This window comes from Enhydra lutris, unplaced genomic scaffold, assembly GCF_002288905.1.
Source record: "Enhydra lutris kenyoni isolate GAN:26980312 unplaced genomic scaffold, ASM228890v2 scaffoldscaffold22, whole genome shotgun sequence".
Classification (NCBI taxonomy): Eukaryota; Metazoa; Chordata; class Mammalia; order Carnivora; family Mustelidae; genus Enhydra; species Enhydra lutris.
In genome coordinates, this window is record NW_019154106.1 from 39,631,413 (window position 1) to 39,650,230 (window position 18,818).

The following is an 18,818-nucleotide window of genomic DNA, read 5'->3' on the forward strand; positions in this document are numbered from 1 at the left end:
ACATTTTCGCATCATTAACTTATAAATAGTGACTAGGCCCAGCTTAGCTAGCTGCAATATACACTGAAAAATTATATACTGAAAAACAGTGAAAAATGATGCTACTACAATATCGCTGAACAAAACAAAAATAACAAATGTGAAAAACACAGATCTGAAGATGAGAAAGTAGACAGTGAATTATGGAAATACTAAAGGAAACCTCCAAGCACTATGAACGATGAGCAGTGACTGATTACACTGAGATAAACTGTGTGAAAGTAAAGTCTTAATAGCATGATACTTAAATTAATTTTAAAACTTATATAAAGTATAAACCTAACACTAATCTCATTTTACTAGCTATAGCTCCTTTCACTGTAAATCTGTAGTATACCAGATGTAACTCAGGAGGGGAATTAACCATTTTGAGCAATCATTTCATTTCAAGCATCTCATTTAATGATTCTGATTCTATAAAGCTAGATTATAATCCTCATTTTACAGATAAGAAAACTGAAAGTAAAGTAACTTGCCCAATTACCAGTCTTAATCAGCTAACTAGATAACTAGTTATCTGACAAAGCAGGGATTCAACATAAGGTCTACCCACAAAGTCTGTATGCTTTCCATTATGCATGATGCTACATTTTATGCTTTTCAAATGGAAGAAGGAGAAAAAGGAGCCCCAATCCCTCCAGGTAAATGGGCACTTCTTAACAGAGAAAGAGGAGGGTGAAAGGGGTTGAGAAAGATTGGAGATTAATAAAATGTCAGGGTTAAGTGAGGAAATGGAAACATTCAGCCTTACTTATTCCAGCTGAGTTAGGGAAGGAGATCATGGTGCAAAAAGAAAAACTAAAAAGGAAAGCAACCAGGTAGAAATGAGGGAGCACTGAGTAAGCTGTACAATTCAGCTTTCTACATAAAGAATATCAAGGAAGGCACAGAAGCAAATGGGGACTTCATAACATATATCAGGTTTCCAGTGCAAATTCCAATGCAGAACTGTGGACAGAGACAGAAGTACTGGTGAAGCATATACTCCCCTGTATCTGCCACTCTATTTTGCTGCCCCCTTCTGAACCATTTGTGAAATTCTCTATGTTAACAAGGCAGGAACTGCCTCCTCTATGGAGGATGAAATGACAGAAGCTTCCTTTCGCTCACTCACTTGTAAGTTAGGCATACACATATGACCTACGTCCACCAATGATAAGCATCTAAAGTTCTGGGTACTTCTCAAAGGCAGCAATGCCTGCTGTTGGTAAGATCAGCAATGTCGTATGTCCGCTAGTGCCCAATATTAGGGTAGTGGAATCACTTCTAATGAGGTCCTGTAACATAACTTTAAACATTATTCCTGGCTGCATAGACTTCTAGCCTGGTTTTCTAGTTCTCACAAGAACCTAAAAACCTACCCTAACTATCCTTTTAATAAAGTCCTGCTCTGTTGAATAGCCAAGGTAGATTTCTATTTCTTCCAACAGTAACCTCAAGTGATACAAAGGTAAATGTATATTTTAAATAAATTCTTAAAAAAACAAACAAATGAATACATTCTTTTAAAAAAAATAATTATTTATTTGACAGAGAGAAAGAGATCACACGTAGACAGAGAGGCAGGCAGAGGTGGGGGTGGGGGAGCAGGCCCGCTGCTGAGCAGAGAGCCTTGATGCGGGATTTGATACCAGGACCCTGAGATCCAAATGAATACATTCTTAAAATAGGACTCTCCCCCTACATTTTGGTTCAAAAGGATCTGATGTGGAGCCTGAACATCCATATTTTTAACAAAAGGCCCCAGAAATTATAATGGCCTGTCAAGATCAGAAAACTCTAAGTTAGGAACTGACTGCCTTGCCTTGGTAATTGTACATTGTATTGGACGCAGTCCTCAACTTCCTATCTTTGATAATTACAACTCAAAGATGTATATTCTGAAGAACCCCAGAAAAAATGTGAGTCTAGTTTTGTGAGGGAGAAAAACTTTTCATTTTGCTTGTAATGAAAGGCAATACAAAGAACATTCTTTTCTAGTAATGTGGAAGAAGATATCTCCCTTCATGAGCTCCTAAATTTTCTATGCAACAATTGTGATTTTACAAAACTATTACCAGTTCTAAGGATGTTTCAAAGAAATGAATCATTTCTTTGTGCCCCTATCTGACCACAATTTTAATCTGACCCATTCCTGAGAATGTCAACCCTGATTACTTGATGAAGGTGGACACTGCTAGGCTTCTAAGCTGAAATTTACTCTTTTGTAATTAGCAGTTATTTTGTGGGGAGGTTCTCAAAAACTAGGTAAACATTCCATTCTTAATCAAACTTTCAGATTATTCATTTATTTATTTATATCTCAATGGACTTGTTTCCTATTTTATTCAAAGAGTTATAGCACCTCTTGCCCCCCAAATTAAAGGAAGAAAGTATGGAATGGTAGAAGTAAAAAACTGTCTATTTGCAAACAACATGACTGGTCACATAGAAGAGCCTAAGGAATTCATAAAACAACTCCTAGAACTATCAGGTAAACTTAGCAAGGTCACAAGATACAAGGTTAATAAACAAAAATCAATTGTATTTTTATACTAGCAGTAATCAACTGAAAAATGAAATTTAAAACTTTCCACTTGTAAAAATGACCAAAAAAATTAAATACTTAAGAATAAACTTAACAGGGGTGCCTAGGTGTCTCAGTTGGTTGAGCGTCCGACTCTTGATTTCAGCACAGGTCATGATTTAAGGGTGGTGAGACTGAGCCCTGCAAAGAGCTCCGTGCTCAGTGCGGAGTCAGCTCAAGATTCTCCCAGGCCCTCCTTCCCCCACTCATGCACACATAACACACACACTCTCTCTCTCAAATAAATACAATTTTTAATAAAGAATAAACTTAATTGAAGATGTACAAGATCTCTACATTGCAAGTTACAAAATAGTGCCAAGAGAAATTAAAGGCTTTAAAAAATGAAAGGATATATTATGTTCATGGTTTAGAAGACTTCATACATTGTTAAGATGCTAATTATTCTCAAGTTGATCTATTCATTCAAGCCAATCCTATCTTAATCCTAGCAATCTTTTTAAAATTGATAGACTGATATAGATTCAAAACTGGTAAGATTCTAAAATTTATTTTAAAAAACCACATACACGTATATACACACACACACAGACCAAACTGCCAAAGCAAATTACAGTAATTAAGACAGTATGGTATTGATGAAAAAGAGACTTACAGATCAAAGGAACAGAATACAAAAACATATCCAAACATATATGGCCAATTAATTTTCAACAAAGATGCCACACAATTTATGGGAAAGGATAATCATTTCAACAAAAAGTGCTGGAAAATATTAACATCTATCCTTACCTCACACCACACATAAAATTAATTTGAAATGCACCACAGACCTTAATGTCAAAGCTGCAACGTCAAGAAAAACACAGGAGTATTCAGTGTAACCTTGAATAAGAGTCCTCAGATTGGACATTTTTCTTAAGAGGACAGAGACTGAGCACATTTTTAAGAGTCATCTGTATTCCTTTTCTGTGAGCTGCCATTCAATTCTCTGCCCAATATTCTATTGGGTTTGTGGTCTTATTTGTAGGTTATTAAGGAAATTAGCTTTTTGTTGGTGACAGGAATTGAAAAGTTTTTCAGTCTGCACTTTCTCATGTGACTTTGTATATGGCATATGCTGCCATTTAGGAATTTATTTATATAATCAAATATATCAATCTTTCTTCTAATAAAGGCATCTGAATCTAAGTTCTTGTTTAGAAAGCCACACTTCCCAAGTTTATAAAGAAATACACCTATGTCTCCTTCTAGTATTTTTACTTTTTCTGCATTTAACCTTGACTCATGTAATATTTACACTGTGCGCATTTTTTACTTTATAATTTATTGTGTTTTCTTTTTTAAAAATATTTTATTTATTTATTTGACAAAGAAAGAGAGAGAGAGCAAACACACACAAGCAGAGGGAGCAGCAAATGAAGAGGGAAAAACAGACTTCCTGCTGAGCAGGGACAACTGACACGGGGCAACTCAGGGCTCAATCTCAGGACCCTGAACCGTGACCTGAGCCCAAGGCAGATGCTTAACAACTGAGCCACCCAAGCGCCCCTGTTTTTGTTTTTGTTTTTTATAAATTTTAACACAGAGGGCTACCTAACTCTCTCAATATAACTTACTATAGTAAATTATATGAGATGCCATATATTATTTGGTTTACACCAGGATTCTCAATTCTGTTCAATTTATCTGTCCATTCAAGAATATTGTTTTAATTATTGAGGTTCTATAATATGTTCTAAATTTGGCACCACTAGCCTTCCTGTCCCCAGCTCCCCCACACTGACACCCTTCTATCTCAGTTTTCCTTTACGTTACTACGAAAAAATTAAAAAATCCTAATTAAAAACACCAAAACTGTTTGTTGGAATTACGTTATAATTTTATAAAATTTATCCTACAAAAATATCAAATGCACACAAAAATAAAAGAGCATAATTAACTTTCATGTACTTATCATCTATCTTCAACAAATGTCAATGTTTCTGGATTACACTAAATTTTAAATTATTTTTGGGAAAATCAATATCCTTATGGCACTGATTGTCTTTTTATAAGAACATGGTCTATCTTTAAAATTATTTATCCTCCTTCTGTGTTTTAGTAGTAAAGCTGTTTGCATATAAGTTTTATTTCTAGTTATGTTATTTTGTGGCTCAATAATGTACTAAACTATTTTATTATTTGTTATCATTTTTCAGTTGATTCACGTGAAGTGCCTAGGTCTGAATCACAAAATCTACAAAAAAATTAGTTTAATCTACTTTTCTTTTTTTTAAAAAAGATTTTATTTATTTATTTGACACACAGAGAGATCACAAATAGGCAGAGAGGCAGGCAGAGAGAGAGAGGGGGAAGTAGGCTCCCTGCTGAGCAGAGAGCCCTGTGCAGGGCTCAATCCCAGGACCCTGAGATCATGACCTGAGCCAAAGGCAGAGGCTTAACCCAGAGCCACCCAGACGCCCCTTATCTCCTTTGTGATTTATCTTCTATGTTCTAACAGTACTGACTAGTACTGTTGGTAAAATATTAAATAATGGTGTAATAGTAGCCATCTAAATTCTGTTTTAATTATAGAGGAAATGTGTTTAGTATTTCCCCATTAACCATGATACAGATTTTCAGTTGAGATAAGTATACTTTATCATATAAGCTATTACTGATATTTATTATATTTATTATATTTATATTTTTAATTTATTATATTTATTGATATTTATTGATATTTATTGATATTTATTATTGATATCTCACTATTCATATTTTCTCATCTAAAAAAATCAAGAATATAAATTGTATTTTATGAAAAACCTTCTGACTATCTATGAATACGGGCATGATTTTATGTCTTAGCTCTAAGCCCTACTCATATGATTGATTATACAACATTTTGCTCCAATTCCCTTTTGTCTGGTATCAATAACACCATGACTACTACTTTCATTATGAGGGGATTTGCCTATCCTTTTTCATCCTTTAAACTTTTCCAAATAATTTTGTTTTAGGTATGCCTCTATAAAGTATAGAGAATTATGGTTTGGTTTTGTTTTTTGTTTTTTTTTTTTTGTGATCCAAACTGAACTTTTTTTTTCTCTGAAAAGGTGAGTTTAACCCGTTTACATTTATGGATATGACAAACATTTTTTTGGATCATCCTTTACCATTTTATATTATCTTTTCTGTATCTGTAATTTTTCTTTTGTTTTTAAGTAATTCACTACATGATCTTTTGGACTTTTTCCCAAGGATTAGTTCTTACATTTAGGAAGTTTGTGGTTTTGTTTTCATAGCTAACTTTGTAATTACATTACAGAATACTTTCAGTTCTCTATTTTCAACACTATTAATCTCCTATCATGAACAATGATGAAATTAGTATATTTCTTTATTCCTCCCTTCCCTTTTTCTCATATTTATTTTTTAAATTCAAAAGATAGATGTATTGATGATACTAATAGCGAATACAGAAGTGGGCACAGAGTTAATACGCAGCTTAGTAGAAATCAAACCATGTCATAGTCCAACTGACTTCAAGGTGGGAAATGGCACTTCACGTTTTTTAAATGTCACTATTATTAAGGTATAATTTATATGCAATAATAAAACTTGCTCTTGGGGAGCCTTGGTGGCTCAGTGGGTTAAAGCCTCTGCCTTCAGCTCAGGTCAAGATCCCAGGGTCCTGGGATCGAGCCCCGCATTGGGCTCTCTGCTCCACAGGGAGCCTGCTTCCTCCTCTCTCTCTGCCTGCCTCTTTGCCTACTTGTGATCTCTGTCTGTCAAATAAATAAATAAAAAATCTTAAAAAAAAAAAAGACTTGCTCTTTTTGGCCTTTTTGGTGTATTATTGTACGTGATTTGATAAACACATACAGTCATGTAATCACCACTACAATTGATATAGATAGAGTCTCTCACCACAATCCTTACCACTAGATTGTAATCAATACTACTATTTTAATATTAACTCTGCAGTGCTAAATGTGCTTACAATTCTATTACTTGATTTGTCAGCTTTAAATGAGATTCCATGAATTCTTGCTATTAAAGATAATGCAACTCAAGTATATAAGCTTCTTCCCACCTGTCTCCTGCATTCTTTTTCCAGTTTTTGTAAAATGTAGTATTTGACACTGTTAGGGTATAAAATACACACACACACACATTCTAGGTAATCATCCTAAAACATACATTTGTTTTTGTCTTAATTCTAGTTGTAGAAATACGCATAGGTCATAGCACATCATTCTTTCCCCCCAATTTTTAATTTAAATTCCAGCTAGCTAACATACAACGCAATATTAGCTTCAGGTATAGAATTTCATAATTTGTCACTTACGTACAATACCCTGTGCTCATGACAAGTGCCCCTCCTTATACCCATTAGGTATTTAACCCATCTCCCTGTCTACAGCATATAATTTTCTTAGTTTTCCTCTTTATCTATAGGTTAGCTGAATGTAAAACACTATGGTTCCTGAACACAGCTTGTGCTTTATAAATATTAGCTAAAAATAGTAGAAGCAATCTTTAGTAAATACATTTCCATTAACTTTATAAAATCATTTTTATTAGTAGTAATAGTGGTCAATAATACTGGAGAATTTGCTTGGTGATAATAGGGAGAATATACACTCTGGCTGACTGTGTTTTATAAAGGACTTCCTCCATACCATCTTATATATAGTGAGACATAAACTGTACCTAAATTCATGGAAAAATATCAATTGTGGTCCCTTCATGCTTATATGAATCTTTAGTATTTTCCCCTCTCTCATAATTCACATCATTCTTTTTAAACAATCATTGCATTAACTGCTTATTAAGTCTTTCTTTCAGAAAAACATAAAAGAAAAATTTGCTTTGTAACAGAAGAACGAGCACCTGATGACTGGTGATATTCATTAGGCATTCTCAAACACAAAGGAAGTTAAATGGTCTACTTCACGTTACTCATTTCTGACTTTGCCTTCTTTTCTCAATTCTGTCAATAAGCAACATTCAATAGCACTGCCTAGGCAGCTAAATGCTGCCCTCTCTTCAATACTCTGCTACTGTTTCACCAACTATAACCTCATTATTTTCATGCTGTAAGTTCTTAATGAATTTCACTGAGAGTTCAATTTAAATGCATTAAGTTGCTGTCAGTCCTTCAGTAAGATCAATGAATACCATTTGGGGAGGTGTGGAAACAGTTTCCTGAATCTTCCCTAGAATGTCAAGGCAAGAATCAGAATAAAAAAAGTACACTTTAGTAGGGATACAAAAAGGGATTCTGAAAAGAACATGAATATTGGAATTGGCAGATCTCAGTTTTTAAAAAAAACAGTCAAAGCTTGACCACTTAAGACGCGTCCTCTAGGACACCTTTGTTTCTAAAATTCAGAGGGCTGTTGTGACGATTAAACATGTAATAATATAAATAAAAGTATAGTATTAAGCAGCTAGTAGACAATCAACAAATGGTAGATGGTATTAGTTTCAGTCTCTAAGTATAACAGTCATTTAAAAAAAGCCACTCAACTATAGATAGATGTAGCCAATTTTTGCAGGGTAAAGTATATCTAAAAATTCTAGCCAGGTTCATGTCAGAGATCAGTAATACATCTTGAAATGCTTGCAGGAAATATAGTGATAAAATAAATGAAAGTATTTTGAAAAAGAAAGGCAAACAATTTAAAAGCTATTATAAAAGAATTCTATTGTACTGGAGAATTTTCTGCGCTTTGTTTTGGCCTCACTGATTTTTACGGTACCATAATTGCCAAAGTGATTTCACAGAATATGGATGGGCAGGAGGCATAATTATGATCGAGGCTTTATGTCACTAGTTCAAAATGTCCAATTTTCATCTACCTTTTTTTACATAATAATTTTTCGGATTTTATATTTTATTTATCTATTTGAGACAGAGAGAAAGCATGAGATGAGGGGAGGGGAGGGAAGGAAAGGGACAGAGGGAAAGGGAGAAGCGAACCCCCCACTGAGCAGGGATCCATCTCAAGACCCTGAGACCATGACCTGAGCTAAAGGCAGACACTTAACCAACTGAGCCATCCAGGTGCCCCTTTACACAATAATTTTAACAACTGTACTCTGGCCACAGAAACCACCTGTTGATCTTGAAGGTTTGAGAAAGTGAAGGTTCAGGGAGAGGTGAATGAAGGGAGACAGATGCCATTCAATTCAGTTTTAATGATTTGATTCAATAAACTTACATGATGCTCTATCTATGTTCCAGGAGCAGTAGAGCTTGTTCAAGAGTCAAATATGAACAAAATAAAATCCCTGCCTTGAAACGGACTGTTTGCATATAACTGTTCACAGCAGAAGGCTTATAAAAACACAATCTCACTTACAGTGTACAGAACATGAGAAAGCTTTCCAAATTTATTGGGATCCAATAAAAAATACTGATAAAAAATCCCGAACGTCCAGTATAAAAAATACTGATTGGGTATGCCGCACTTCATAAACAGTCATTTTTTTAAATGTTCTCATTAAATTACAGAGATGACAGGTTTATATATTTAGTGAAGTCATGGAAAATTTTCCAGTAAAGTAGGTACTTTCCAACCTAGTATGAAATACTCTTTTAGAAAAAAACAAACACCTAGATGTCATAAGGATTAAAAATCAAAAGGAGTTTCTGTTAAGGTTTTGATTTCAACATCAAATAGCTTCCAAAGCTAGTCCTACCACTAGTATTTTTATACAAAGCATTCTTGAAATACCATTAACTTAGAGTCCTGCATATTTTCTATAACGTTCTACTATCAACAGTATAGTAAACGACTGTCTTCAAACTTCATCTTATGGAAACATCTTTCATTTCTATTGGGAAGTTTCTCAGTCATGCATAGTTTATTTGAAATCCAAAGGTTCACTTAGTTCTGCCAGACTAAAATTACATTATTAAAACTAGAATTTTTACTCACCCGATCCTCCTTTTGCCAAGTATTTGTTCTTTGCATAAAGGACAGAATCTAACATAGACTCAAAAAGAAGAAAATAGCCCTGCATAAATAAATATAAAAAAAGGATTTTAGAAATGTGTAATCAATATCCTCAAAAGTATATCAACTTAAATATCTGGGCTACTCTTTCTATAAAAGATTATTTTTTTGTCTCTGCCATGTAATTTTCTACAAAGTTTGAAGTTACTTTTTGCATTAAATTCTCCAAGTACATTTAAAAAATCAGGCCAGGGTATAAAGAGGACCCAGACAGTTTATTAGAGTCAAATGTACTGAACCTTCTTAATCTGTGCTTCTGCTTTCTAGACCATTGTTTCTTCCTCATTAAAAGGAAAATCTGAGACAGAAATTGTTAATGTACCCTCTAATTACCGAGAATATTGCAGTATTAATCCAGACAGTGGCTCTCAACCAGATTTTTGTCCACTGGAGGACATCTGACAATATCTAGTGCCATTTTTGATGATCACAACCCGGGGGGAAGGAAGGGTGCTACTGGCATCTAGTCAGGTAAAGCCAAGAAATGTTGATAAACATGCTACAATGCGCAAGAAGCTCTATGACAAAGAATGGTCCAACCCCAAAAGCTGATAGGGCTAAGGTTAAGAAAGCGTAGTCTAGGGGCCCCTGGGTGGCTGAGTGGATTAAAGCCTCTGCCTTCAGCTCTGGTCATGATCCCAGGGTCCTGATTGGAAGGCCACATCGTGCTCTCTGCTCAGCAGGGAGCCTGCTTCCCCCCGCCTCTCTCTGCCTGCCTCTCAGCCTACTTGTGATTTCTGTCTGGCAAAGAAATAAATAAAATCTTAAAAAAAAAAAAGAAAGAAAGAAAAGAAAAAGAAAGCCTAGTCTAGAATAGCATTTCCCAAAGAGCTTCTTATCCAGTGAGTTTCTCTTCTGTTAAAAAAGTAAATAAATAAAGAAAGGAAGAAAGAAAAGAAAAAGAAAGAAAGGAAAAAAAAGGGAATCTTTAAGAAACCCAGATGCTTTATCCTCCTCTTGAGATTCATAATGCATGTCATCACGCTGATAGTTCTGGGAAGTGTTACGGTAAAGAGGACTACTGAACATATCTTAACTATGTGTTACCCTTTTGCTTACAAACCTCTTTTTCCCCTTACTTTACACCTATCAATACCTTACACAACTAGTGTTCTATGTTCATGAAATACAGCCCTACAGTACTCCAGATTTTAGACACCAGTAATGAATCCTCCACCAAGAAAGGATAATCATAGCACAGGTGAAAAGAAAATTTACCACTACGGGTATCATGAGTAAGGGATCAATGACAGTTTGAGTCAGTCTTTCTCCTTCTAGAGTCTACCCCGCTCCCCACCTGGAGCAGCAGGAAGAGTCAAGTAATCAGTACGGTGCTTAGCACAGCAAACACTTTCTTACTGCTTAGAGTAAACCAACAGGAATTCTGCCCTAATGACAGCATTCTAAATAAAAACTGTTCTCACTTACTCATTTGTTCTGTGCACAAATAACTGTTTGACAGGATAAATGCAATACTCTTTAACCACATGAACAAAGACTTTTTAAAGGGGTCTCTAGAATAGGAAAACCTGCAAACTTGAGATGGATAATCTTCACAAGGGATTATTATCATTATTTTAAAAGATTTTATTTATTTATTTGAGAGAGACTGAGAGAGAGAGGGAGAGAGCATAAGAGGGGGGAGGGTCAGAGAGAGAAACAGACTCCCTGCTGAGCAGGGAACCCCATGCGGGACTTGATCCTGGGACTCCAGGACCATGACCTGAGCCAAAGGCAGTCCCCTTAATAAATTGAGCCACCAAGGTGCCCCAAATCTTCACAAGAGATTAACAGCACATTTAAATTTATAGAAAATACAGCTCACAAGCCTGAATCACTTTTAAAAAAACCCACCTAATTAAACTGCCACTAGCAACTCTATATTGATGTTTACCCACTCCCAGCAACATACCGATTCACTGAAAAGAAAATACTTGTCTACAAAAGAAAAACTTAGCAACAAAGCCTTTTATTAATTTGTTTACATTAGGAAAATTAAGGATTTGGTGGAAGCTGTTCTTCTGGTTAGAGCATCTCAGTAATATGTCTAACTCTTACAAGTTTGTTCACTATTAGTATCATCTGCGTATTCAAAGAACAAGGAACTTTTGGAAGTTAACTAAGCAATCTTTATCAATCTGACATAATTCATGCAGATCTATGCACACAACTCCTTGTAAATAAGCATTCATGTGTTAATTAAAGTGAATTTTAACTGAATTATTCAAAGAGAAGTCTTCTGTTTTCCTATTACTTCTTTTTTTCAGATGAGGCAAGACTATGTGTATGTGTGCACAGACAAAGGAAAAAGATCATATTAAAACATTAATTTAAATAAAATAAGTTAATTCACATTTTGATACATACTAAATATTCATTAGGATGTCTAGTCTTTTTTGGAAGGGGGCAAAAAAAATTAGTTTGTCATTGATTTGGCACTGTGTCCAACTGTTTTTAGTATTAACTTTCAAAGTAGTTGGCAAAAAGCTAAGTATTTTGCTTCCTATGTCCAAACTGTCTTACTTCCATGTACTACAAATAAACCAACCTCTTTTCCATCAGTAACTGAAAGAAGCTCCTTCTAAAAACATGCTTATTTACTGTATCTATGATAAAGTTATTATTAGCTATCCATTAGAGATTAAATTGTGGCATATTTTAAACTGGTGCTACAGTCAATGCCAATAGTGGTGAAAAGGGTATACTCCTGGGTTTAAATCTCAGTGGAGTCCCTTTTTTAGAAAAGATTTTATTTATTTATTTGAGAGAGAGAGAAGAGACCCTGAAAGCATGAGTGGGAGCGGGGAGGAGGAGGCAGGGGAAGAAGGAGAAGCAGACTCCCTGCTGGGGCGGGGGCTCGATTCCAAGACTCTGGGATCATGATATAAGTCTAAGGCAGACACTTAACTGACTGACCACCTGGGCACATCACGGAGCCCCCTTTCTCTATATGACCTTGGACAAATTAACATCATTGTGCCTCAGTTTCTTCATCTGTAAAGTGACAACTATGGTATTCTACTTTATAAGGCTGTTCTGAAGATTAAATATGTTAATACATATAAAAGATTAGAAAAATAAATCTTATTAATTTAGCCTAAAATTTAAGAGCTATTTAAAAAATATATTTGTGAAGGCTTGTCAAAACTTTAAAATTATATTTAATAAATTAGAAAATAAAGTTTTACCAAGCTGTCCAGAATCATCTCATGTTTATTTAGTCAATGGGTCCTATATTACAACCCATGAGTCAGAACTGGAATTCCTCTTTTTTCTTTTTCTAGGGGGTTTAGAGAATACATTTTCCTGTGTCACTTCTTTCAGACCAGTGAAGATTATGTATATGTGTGCACATACAAAAAAATATAAAACACTCAAAATTTCTTTACATTAAGAAATAGAATTTTAAAACCCCCCAAAAGTAATTTGGTCATATTGGCCAAATTAGTGCCAATTCCAACTTCAAGATTCTTCTCACAAAGATAATCACAAGGATTTTTTCCCCGCAAGGCAAAAAAAAAAAAAAATCAGCTTTATTTAATACTTCAAATTTTGGTATTTACACTTAAGACACTCCCATATGTCTGCTTCTATTTAAAACAGTTAACATCAATAAGCATTTTTCCACATAGCCTATAATGATTACCTTAGCTAAGCTTACAATTCTGATTAAACCATATTAGAGATAGTTCCTATGGTCTTAACTATTCAAACAACCTAATATCACATTACAGACCTCAACAATAGAGAAGTTCAATGCCTTAAGTCATATGACTGGATGAATAACACTGGACGATTTTTTGCTCCCCTTAGAAAACACTGGTTTTATGATTCAATTCCTACTGCTGCTAAATTCAACAGTAAAATCAGGTGCAAACAAAGAAAAGAAAGATAAACATCCTTGGCAGCAAAAATACCCTTTCGATAAATGCCATGTTTTTCCTTCCCATTTTCTCAATCAGTCATCATTACTGATCAGAGAATTTCTGAAAGCAAACAATCAAATGCTTTTGTTGACACAGGTAAAGGACTTAGCACAGTTCTTGGCATAGGGTTAACATATAAAACCTGTGAAAAACTGTATCATATAATTCTTTAATTTGGTAGAAATCACTATGTGGGCTCAGCTACCATGTCATAGAATTGGGCTAATATGGATGGAAGCAGAAGGCTGATGCAAGTCTTTCTTCTTTCATCTTTCCCCATTTTTATCTCCCTTTTCTCTCTGCATTGTTGTACAATTAATAATGGTATTCTATATCTATAAATTTTTTACTTCAGTATCGAGGTATTACTTATGTAAGTATATGATGAGGCTTCTAATCTATCAAAGCAGTTTGTAAGCCTTAACTTAAAGACTAGCTGAACTACTAAATCAATGGAAAAGCATTCCTTCAAACCAACAATAGATTAATATTTCTTCACATTTAGACTCAGTGAAGACTGACAATTTCATTGGTCATTCATTTCACTCAGCAGTCAGAATTCTGCTCAATTATTACCTCCTCAAAAAGGATTTTCCTGATGTCTCCACATAAAATAGAATCTTTTTCCTCTATTATGCTCCATCTATTTACCTTACTTTGTACTTCACTGTGATACTCATGAATTAAAATGTAGTTTATTTTTGTGTTTAACTCTTGACTAAAATGTAAGCTTGAAGAGGAGCAAGGACTTTATACTGTTTGAAGGTACATTCCTAAGGGCTATAAATGTGGCTAGTAGATTGTAGGAACTCAGTAAAAAACTTTTGAATGAATAAAAAAATAAGAGTTATTAGTATCATACATCATTATATTTGTTAAAAATGAAACAGTACCCACTTTTTCTTATTTTTCTTGTACTTAATAAAACTGGGTATTCTGGGAACCCTTTTTGAGCCCAACACGGTGCCTGCACTCACAACCCTGAGAATAAGACTTGCGCTGAGATCAAGAGCTGGCATAAACCATAGGACTTAAAACACAGCTCACAGTCACAGGAATAATTGAATGACCCAGAATTTGAACCTTGGTTTAATTACAGAGTCACGTTCTGAATAACTATCATATATTGCTTTTTTCTAAAAAAAAAAAAAAAAAAAAAAAGATTTTATTTATTTATTTGCAGAGAGAAACACAGCAAAAGAGGGAACACAAGCAGGGGGAGTGGGAGAGGGAGAAGCAGGCTTCCTGCTGAGAAGGGAGCCCAATGTGGGGCTCGATCCCAGAACCCTGGGATCATGACCTGAGGTGAAGACAAACACTTAATGACTGAGTCACCCAGGCACCCCCCATGTTGCTTCTTAAGCTGATATACCTAAATGAGAATAAGATTTAGTGTTTGTATTATATTATACTACCTTCGTAATTAAGGACTCGAGTGTTCTGAAATGAAAAATTTCCCATTAAGCATATCAAACAAGATTAGAATTTATAATAGGTATTTGAGTCATAATATGCCAGAGTGATAGCTTAGTTGGCAACTGGGTATAAGCCACTGTACATTATGAAAATTATCAGTTTAGAAAATCAATGCAAATATTAGAATATATGTAGAACCAATATATGACATCTATGAGATAAATTAACATATCTAGCTTTAAATATTAGCAGAGAAAAGATTTATATATGTATTGCTAACTGTTGTCCTTTCTCTCAACTTTCCACTTTGCTAAACTTCATTTTACTATAGGCTCTCTAGGTGATAGAAGAGCCTTTAATTTCCTGGGAACTGTCCTTGGTTCTGAACCAAGTCATTTATTACTGATATCAGAAGGCGCTCCTCCAAATGCCCGGCTCATCTGCAGTGTAATTCAGACTGTAATTTCACAGGCTGCTGCCTCACCTGTAGGGGTGCCATCTGGAAGAGAATTATACCCAATATTTTCTCCCATGATGCTCATGGAGCACTCTTTTCTCCAAAGAGACATTTACTTTTTTAAAATTAAAATTTGCATTTATACTTCAACAATTAGTTACTACAAAAGAAACACATTGGATTAAATCTGGGACTAAGATATTAACATTATTCATTGAAATAGGAACCTTATTTTTAAAATGTCTGTTACTATCTCCTTAGAATAAATTAATGATAAAAGATACTTCTGATACCTTCAGTATAAAGTTTTCTCTCTCTCTTTTTTTTTAGTACAAATAACTGAGTTACTGATACACTCTTAGGCAGAATTAATCATTAAAAAAAGAGAGGCAGGGGAGAGTTACAGATAAAATGAAGAGTTAATCTGTAGAAAGTCTAGTGACAAATAATAACTGAATTTATCTAAATATAAAAATAAAAGATTAGTTTTAACAAATAAGCAAGGCTATAAAAACTAAACCCAATTTTCGGTATACTTCTGAAGCATAATAAATATTTCATGACACTTTTTTCCAACACTACTCTCAGTTTTATAAAATTTACTGTAGATAGAACTGTTACCTACAGTGACTAGAACTATTAATTGGTTGTTAACTGAAAACAATATGCTTTAAGAAAAAAACACAAATAAATGTAGCTATGTTTACTAATTCTCTTTTTAAAAAAGATTTTGTTTATTTATTTGACAGAGAGAGACAATACAAGCAGGGGGAGTAGGAGAGGGAGAAGCAGGCTTCCTGCTGAGCAGTGAGTCCAATGCAGGACTTGATCCCTGGACCCCGGAATCAAGACCTGAATGGAAGGCACACACTTAAGGATTGAGCCACCTAGGCGTCCCTATTTACTAATACTCTTTAACGGCGAATCTATCATGAGGATTGTCACAATTTTCCTTGCATAAACCACACTTACAACGTACTGTAAGTAATTTCCAGTTTGGGTTATTTTAAAATAGAAAAAAGAATCTAAGGGTACCTTGCCAAGTGGAAAATCTCTGAATTCCATAATTCCCACCTACTCGCTTCTATTCTGTCACAATCGTTTTACTCACTACTTTACTCAACAGGAATCTTTTTTACAGTCCTGTTCAATAGTTTATGCTAATATTAACTGATATTATATAAAAAAGCAGGGAAACAAACACAATAAGCTCTTGGTAAACCTATAACCCAACTAATACAAGCAAAACAGGAGGAGCACACTGAAGGTAATTTACCAGCTTTAAGTGTTCAGTTAGCCATTGAAATCTAGCACGTTATACAGAGAGAACGCAGAAAATCATTAATTTGCTGAATTAAATGCAGACTGGTTAAGGAAGTGTCTATTGTATATCTGTGTGACAAAATATATTCTTAATGATGATACCTTTTAAAGAAAATCTTCCTTGATGTCCCATATTAGGTCAGGTGCCCTTTATAATATGACCTCATTTAGAAGTTGAGTTATTATCAGTGCATAGGAATGAGAACTAAAGGGTTTCTCAACCTTGGCACTACTGACATTTTGGGCCAGGTAGTATTTTATTGTGGAGACAATCCTGTCCACTGTATGATGTGTAGTAGTACTCCTGGCTTCTACCTACCACAGGCCCACCAGCACTCTCCTCCTGTCTCTCTTCCTCCCTAACCACCTCCCCCCACCCCCCTGGCTATAAAAACCTAAGATGTTTCCAGACATTTCCCAATGCCCAAATATTCCCAGGTGGGCAAAACTGGATACCCTTCACCATGAGAACCGCTCTAAAGACATCCAAAAAGTAATTAGATAAGTACTTTCTCCTAATCTACAATGCTCTCTGCTAAAAATGTACCAAACTTAAGTTTTTACAGGATATAATATAATCTTTGTTTATTTCACTGTTAACATTTATAATAGCCTTACACACTGAATACCTGAATTGTAAAGTTTTTTCAGTGATTCCCTAGTCTATCTCTTGCCTCTTTCAACTTAACATGTGCTAATGCAAATGAATGTATCACAAACGTGATAAAGAAGATACTGAGATACTTTCCTTACTGACAGCTCTACAATGACTGAGACAGGTGTTACAGCCACACACTTGGCAAAGGCAAGGTGGCCGCTGTTACCACGCAACAAGAATATTGTAGGTTTTGCATTTGTTTACTGTGGAATAGGTAAGAAAAATAATGTTTTGAACATGTATATGTACACACATACACACACACAGACATCTTTTCAATGTTTTACATATATGGCTAAGATAAACTTCTTAAAGCAGAATTTATGGATTAAAAGACATGCACATTTAAGATTTTGATCTGTGTCATCAAAATCACTCCAGAAAGACTGATAATTTTTATTCCCACAACTATCTAAGTGAATTAAAGACTTAAAATAGCTTAAAAAGTCATAAAGTCTGTGGAGAATATTTTCATGTTCTGGGGTGGGGTAGAAGTATTAACTATAAAGAAAAAGATGTAAGTTTGACTAGATTAAAATTCAGAACCTCTGTTCATCAAAAAATAAAAAGAATTAAAAAGGCAGAGTTTGAAAAGATACCAAACACACACATATCTTTACTTCCCACAAAGAACACTATTCATTAAGAAAAAAACAGGTAAGGGGCGCCTGGGTGGCTCAGTGGGTTAAGCCTCTGCCTTAGGCACAGGTCATGATCTCAGGGTCCTGGGATCGAGTCCCACATCGGGATCTCTGCTCAGTGGGGAGCCTGCTTCCCCCAACCCTCTCTCTGTCTGCTGCTCTGCTACTTGTGATCTCTGTCAAATAAATAAATAAATAAAATCTTAAAAAAAAAAAAAGAAAGAAAAAAAAACAGGTAATCCAAAGGAAAATGGACAAAGAATTGTACACAATTACTATACAAAACAGGAAATCCAAAGAGCCAATAATCACATATAGAGATGGTGAACCTCATTACTAATTTAACACAAATAGAAACTACTACTGACTAGTAGAGTGGCAATAAATACAAAGTCATACAATGTCCAGTGTTGACAAGTCTATGGAAAAATAAAAAAAAGTTTCACAACCTTTAATAAGAAAAGTTTGGCATCATCTAGTAATGGAGAAGGGCAGCATGCCCTGTTATCTAGCCATTCTACTTCTAAATAAACGTGTAGAAAAGCATGCTTGAGTGTAATGGCACACATGTACCTGTATACAACAGCACTATTACTTGTCATTGTGAAAGAACTGGAAATGATCCAGTGTCCACCAACTGTAGCATAATAAACGTACTGTTAAACAGTCACATAACAGAATATACAAAAATGAAAATGAACAAATGATCCATACTGGCATTATTGATGAATGTTACAAATGTGACTTAGTGAAGAAAGCAAAAAGCTATTTTTTAATACAAAAACATAGTTATGTTTTGATTCCATTTACATAAATCT

The 18,818-nt window shown here is 34.7% G+C and overlaps 1 protein-coding gene across 2 annotated transcripts in view; it reads right to left on the reverse strand.

Annotated features, from left to right (window-relative positions):
- LOC111150069 (protein arginine methyltransferase 3) overlaps window positions 1–18,818 on the reverse strand; it is a 129,312-nt gene that overhangs the window by 47,694 nt on the left and 62,800 nt on the right. For both annotated transcript variants that reach the window (XM_022507407.1, XM_022507409.1), the window contains one exon: window positions 9,502–9,580. In XM_022507407.1, coding sequence (XP_022363115.1) covers window positions 9,502–9,580 — 79 coding nt within the window. The remainder of the gene's footprint in view (window positions 1–9,501; window positions 9,581–18,818) is intronic.